Genomic DNA, 6,000 nt, shown 5'->3' with positions numbered 1-6,000 from the left:
TGACCATTTTGGTCATTTGTTTATACAATGGATAAGTTGGTCTTTTTCTTCAGTGTCTCTCCTTCATAAGCTGCTGAAATTCTTACTGTCAGTGGACCTTCTGTATATTTATGGTTGATCTGCAGAATCCAACTAACCTGCATGAAAAATGATTACATACATGTATGGAGAAAGCCAGATGCACCCTGGATGTGCAGTTTTGAAGTCTTCACCATGTCTGAGACACACTGCCCAGTTCTGGTGCCACAAACGAGGTGGATATTAACAGTGACCTTTGAGGTTGCCCCAGTGAGAGCTGAAGAAAAGCAAGATAGATAGTGCAAAACCTGTTGCACTGGCTCTGATCGCAACCCTCCCCAGTCTTGTTAGGCAAGACTGCCATGAATGCGATCATCCCACCTTGCTATGCCAGTCTTGCGCAGGTATCCTCATCTCTTGGTTTGTAGCACAAGAAAGCAAAGGAGAGGGAAAGATATTTCATAAAATAGCTTTGGTTTGTGTATGTATTAGAAGGCATGGATTTTTGGTTTTGTTTTCCAGGCATGATGATTTCTGTAATCACCTGGTCTGATTTGAGAGCAATTATCCATGTTATCTCTGCTTGCCATATTGCCCATGGTTTATATACAGCCAACCAACAGAACTGTATTTCCTAGGATCAGACAAGACAGGATGCACACAATGTAATTTAGCTAAGGGCAAAGATAAGAGGATCTGAAAGTTTGGTCAGTATGATCTTGAAAAGAAGCTGTCTGCAAAACAGTATTTTTTCGATACGAAGAGTCTTCTTCCAATTGAGGAAGAAAGGAGGCAGAAATCTAACCAAACTATCAAAGCAATTCACTAGCAGTGTAGTTTCACTGTGGCAACTAAGGTGCCAATCAGCTTCCTGTTATCCCTCACAAAAACTCATGCAGAATCAACCAAACCGCTTCAAAGTTTCAGGCAACTCAAGGACTAAAAGGGCACAGAATTTGGGGTGGACACCAAGAAAGGCTCCCACTCAGGAAGATACAAATATGCATGGGTGTTATGGCCTATTAATTTATGGCAAAACAAATGTTACAGCTTATATTAGGACTTAGCCAACCCGCATTCAAAAGTAGACTAAAACACTGCAAATTTCAAATTAAGTTAGCCTGACAGTCCTTGCTAGCTGTCCATAGTAATGAAATGTCTTTCATTTAGAATAAGAATAAGAATCAATTTAGGCAAGTGCTTGACAAACACTCAAATGGAAAATACAGGTGGCTGATGTCACTGGAGTGTTGACATATGTGGCTCCTTAGATGACATGAAGCATGAGCTATGTAGTACGCTGCTGGGTTTCTCATACCATTACATACGCTGACTTTTGTTTATATTGTATTCTGCATACTCTCCTCTTCTTTGCTGTTAATGTAAAAGGACTGCAGGGAATGAGATGAAGCTGGTGCAGTTGTCAGCAGGCTTTGGTTCTCCTCTTCCACTGGTGCAGCACTCCTGGCTGCTGGTGCGTGTAGGCGGTGAGCGTCCAGCATCTCCAGTAAGAGGTCATAGAGTGGAACTACATTTTTACACTTCATATTGTACAGGTGCTCCATTCCTTTATTGCTGTGGGTTTTAACAAAACAGCAGTTATTTTCCAAATGTACTATGAAAAAAAGCTATCAGCTGATCTTTGTTCAGTTCACTCAAATTCCACCCTGTACAAAGCAACAAACTTAACAGCACAGTTGTTGCACGCTACTACAGTTTGCAGAAGACATTTTTCTCTCCTTTGCCTAAATGGTGACTTAGAGCAAATAGACCCCTATTTTCTGCATTTTGATTAAGTGGATGGGATGAATCTTGGCTTTCCTATAGTTAAACCTAAAATATCAGATTTTTTCCTTAGAAAATAAACTTTTAGACAATTTGTTAGCAAACGCCCTCTTGTAATAGTATCCATTTGCAAAGCTACAGAAATAGTAAATCTCTGTGCATCTGAAACTTTCTTGGTCTACCAAACCATTAAGAAAATAAACATCAGCATGGTTACTAATACAAAGGCAGTGAAACTCCTTAAAATACACACATGAAAAAACATACCTTGATGTTAAATCTGCATTTTTCAGCTCTGGGATCTTTAGTACTGTGTGATGCTTATTTTGATTTTAATTTTATTAAATGTGATCTTGAAAATTAAAATCTAGATAACAGCAATGCCTCTATATTTCGTTAAAAAACAAAATCTCTGATGCATCTTTGCCTAGGCTTTTCATGCTGCAGACACCCCAGCTAGTGAGCAGCTAACTTCAGAGGTAATTATGTAAGGGAGAATCACTGCTGAAACTAGCAACAAACCGCATGCCTAAGGACCTTCACCACTAATTAACAAAGAGCAAAGTGCTCTAGATTGGGACTCAGGAGATCTGCTTTAATCTTCCTCCATAATATACATATAATGACAATAATCTCTATTCTAAAATGATTTGCAATCAAGCCACTTGTGAGAGGTGTCTATTTAAAAGCGAGATTTTTATTAAATCTTATCTTACAGGAGACTAGAGTTTGTAGAACTAGACTGCTATTACATTATTTTTCATGTACTGCCTATCTCCCAAAAAGAATAGCAAGACATGTAGTATTAAAAGCAGACAGTGCTTATGGCATTATCAAAACTAGAAGGAAAAGAAAAAAGAGAAATGGAGAAAATGTTTACTCCTTTCACACAATAATTCATAGTACTGTTTTGCAGATCCATCTATTTTTATGGAAAGAGGAAAGTGATTTACCACACACACTGAGTGAAGTCCAAGCACATGTATACATTTGCGAAACTTCCTGCTTGCACCTGACCATATGCTTGCTCCTACCTCATATGCCTGATGTGAGAGAGGATGAGGAGGAGCTGAGCCAGTCGCCGGTGCTGCTGCTGCAGAGAAAGACCTGACTTTGCCATTAAGTGTATCAGAGTATCTGTGATTTTGTCCAGAACACGGTGGATATAGTCTCTCTCTTCTAGAGATTTCAAGGTGCTGGAAAGAAAAGTGTACACACCTGGAGTAGGAAGGAGAAAGAAAAACAGAGAAAAAATTACTTTGATATATGATTATATATGATATATACCATATACACCATTATATATGATGATATACCATATGATTAATGGTGGCCTCTTTGGCTGTGTGAAGCCACAGGAGCTTCCTGTGAGCACCCCGCTTTTTAAGGCCGCACTGGATATCATGTTCTAATCTCCCGACAGCTGGGAAGGATGTGGGGACAGTCAGGACAGAGGAAGGAGTGGCTCGGAAAAGCATGGGGAAAAAAACAATAAAGCAATCCTTCTAGAAAGTCCTTCTAGAAAGGACTGCTGGGAAATGGCAGCATTGTCTAGGAGCCCATCCACAAAATTAGTCATTTTGATTAAAGAGGTGAATAAGGAAAATAATCACTTCACAGACATGGGAAGAACAACTTCATCCCACCCAGCCACTGCAGTTAGAGCAGGAAGACAAAGATGATGCCTCTTTCTCACCCTGTGCTCCCCAAGGTCAGGGCTAGCTGGTGGAGGTGGCATGGTTCACTTCTACTCTGCAGCCAGACCTGACCTTGAACTGCTCTCTTCTCTCGGTCATTCAGCCCCAAAACCTTGAGGAGATGCTGCTGCCACTTGAGAGCTCTGCAGAACTTACTGACCTAGCCCAGGCTGACAGCAGTGTTTGCTAATTTCTCTGCTGTTTAATGCTTGAATTCTAGTGGCTTGCAAGGCAATCTAGGACTGAACAATATGTTACTGCAACACATGCAAACAAAAGGCTTTGTTTACAAGCACTCGCCTCAATAAGATCTTCCAAAGCAAACAAGAGCTTTGAAAGGCAACCTTTTTCAATACAGCTGTCTTTCTTTTCTGTCTGAAAGTAAGCAACCTGAAGATCTGGACCAGAAGGAAATCTAAAATGGAGATCAAACTGACTGAGACTAGTTCTCCAACAGCCCCTGGAACATCTAGAAAACACTTGAGCTTCCACCTCTTCAGTGCATGTAGCATATCAGATTTCAAAGTAGAAAGTTCTCTACTAATCCACACATTTTTTTACCTTAATTTTGTTCTGGGTGACAATGGACAGACAATGCAAAGCATGTCAAAGGACAGCTGTTGCCCTCAGCACCAGTTTCTTAAATCTTCTGGATTGACCTAATAACTCCAGATAGATCACATTACTATCATACAGCCTCGAATTATCAAAGGCTTAAGTACATATATTGATACCAATAAACATGGTCCTGGTGACTTCATTTATCTGTAAAGTACTTGACAAATCCTGTGCTTCATATTGTATGCATCACCTTACAGAGCCAAGTAGAAACTTTGTATTGTCTTTGGAAAAAAATGGTTCATGGAATAGTCTTTCATTTAGCTTTTCTTTAAAGCATCATATATAGAAAAACACACAATGCAGTTAGAGATATTAAGAAGAAAAGCAGTAAGATTCATACATATACAAACATATATGTACACTAATTTATTTGTATTGTTTGTAGCTGGAGGTTGTACTGTCAGAATTGAAGATAAGCATACCCATCCATGCATCAGAGCAGTCAAAGTACAATTTCTTTACTATTTTCTTGATGTACCTCACCTTCTCATATCATGTCACTACACCAAGGACCTAGTACTTAGAACTACTGTAAGCTGCAAGTGGGTTTTATGATGCTGGACTTTATGTTCTAAAAAGAAACAAAAACTTGTGAGTGCTAGTGTATGTGTGTGTGTGTATGTGTGTGTGTGAGAGAGAGAGAGAGAGAGAGAGATTAAGACTTCAAAAACAAAAACAAAACAAGAGGATAACTGAAATGCAGCACAGCTTCTGGAAACCAGTAGTAAGACTTCTTTAGTTTTGCAGTGATTGTTGCTTTGAATTTGATACAGACAGTGCAACGGCCTATTTTCTCACAAACCTTTTAATGAATATTATTTGTACTGAAACAAATTCCCCAGAAAGGAAGAGTTCTTGGGGCTTTTCTCACCTGGATGACAATTAGCCACCCTCACATCAGTGTTTACTGATGATATGAGGTTTATAGATCAGAGATTTCCTGTAGGGGCAAGATACTTATAATGACTGATAAAGGAAACATTATCCTCATAAATCCCCCGTGCTTCCAAAGCAGTTTTCTTCAGCCAGTGGATGCTATTTTGTATTTGTAGCAACACCCTTTACTTTCACAGGTTTAAAATCAGCAAAAGCAAAAAATCTGTCAGGCATAAACTTTTCACACCTAGGTCTGGCCCAGAAGCTATTAAAAAATATAAATCAAGGAAAAAAAAAAAAAAACAACAACCCTCTCCCAAAAAAATGTAGAGACCTCAGGCAAATGCCATTCAATAACAGCAAAGAAAAATGAAGATCAGTTTTCTTTTCTGCCCCAGGTGATTTCTCCTGCCTCAGGCCAGTGACGAGAAATTTCCCCAAAAGAAGTACCAGCTATCCATCACACACAGAGACACACACAGAAGCAGAGCTTTGGAACAAGAGTGCAGAAAAATTGTCTTCACAAAGTGAAATTTAACAATCTCAATGGTCTTTCCAAGCTCTGAAGCAGAAAGAAAGCCAAAAGCAGGATTGAATATCCACCGGGTGGTTTTCCAGCTATATATCAGTATTGTAAAACATTACAGGAGACAGAATAGAGCTAGCAGGGCCCTGCAAACAAGCTAAGCCTAACAGGTTGTGCCCAAATACAAAGATATCCACACCATGGTTTCTCCCAGGGACAGCAAGGTTACTGTGACAGCTGTCAGCATACGTATCAAGGTATAGGTATATAAATATTGCTATATACCCTGACATATTATTGGATGTGCAGAACGGAATGTCTTCAACATCTTTTCTGTCACAATAAACCTCAGTTTAAACTTTTTTTACATTTAGTGTTCACTATCACAAAACAAAACAAGGATCTTCTTCCTCTTCCACCAAGCCCCATTGGTTTTTATCTGAAGCAAGACAGTCTGAGCTAAGAGCAAATTCAGCT

General features: G+C 39.4%; 1 protein-coding gene across 1 annotated transcript in view; it reads right to left on the bottom strand.

Annotated features, from left to right (window-relative positions):
• Positions 1-1,358: 1,358 nt before the first annotated feature.
• Positions 1,359-6,000, bottom strand: part of ESR1 (estrogen receptor 1) — a gene marked incomplete at its 3' end in the record, with an annotated part of 101,301 nt that continues 96,659 nt past the window's right edge. The window contains exons 7-8 of the mRNA XM_079549922.1: positions 2,838-3,021; positions 1,359-1,593 (exon numbers count right to left, since the gene is read on the bottom strand). Coding sequence (XP_079406048.1) covers positions 1,359-1,593; positions 2,838-3,021 — 419 coding nt within the window. The remainder of the gene's footprint in view (positions 1,594-2,837; positions 3,022-6,000) is intronic.

Source organism: Tetrao urogallus, assembly GCF_951394365.1.
Source record: "Tetrao urogallus genome assembly, chromosome: 2".
Lineage (NCBI taxonomy): Eukaryota > Metazoa > Chordata > Aves > Galliformes > Phasianidae > Tetrao > Tetrao urogallus.
Note: the sequence above shows the minus strand (reverse complement) of the source record. Positions and strands in the feature narration are given on the sequence as shown.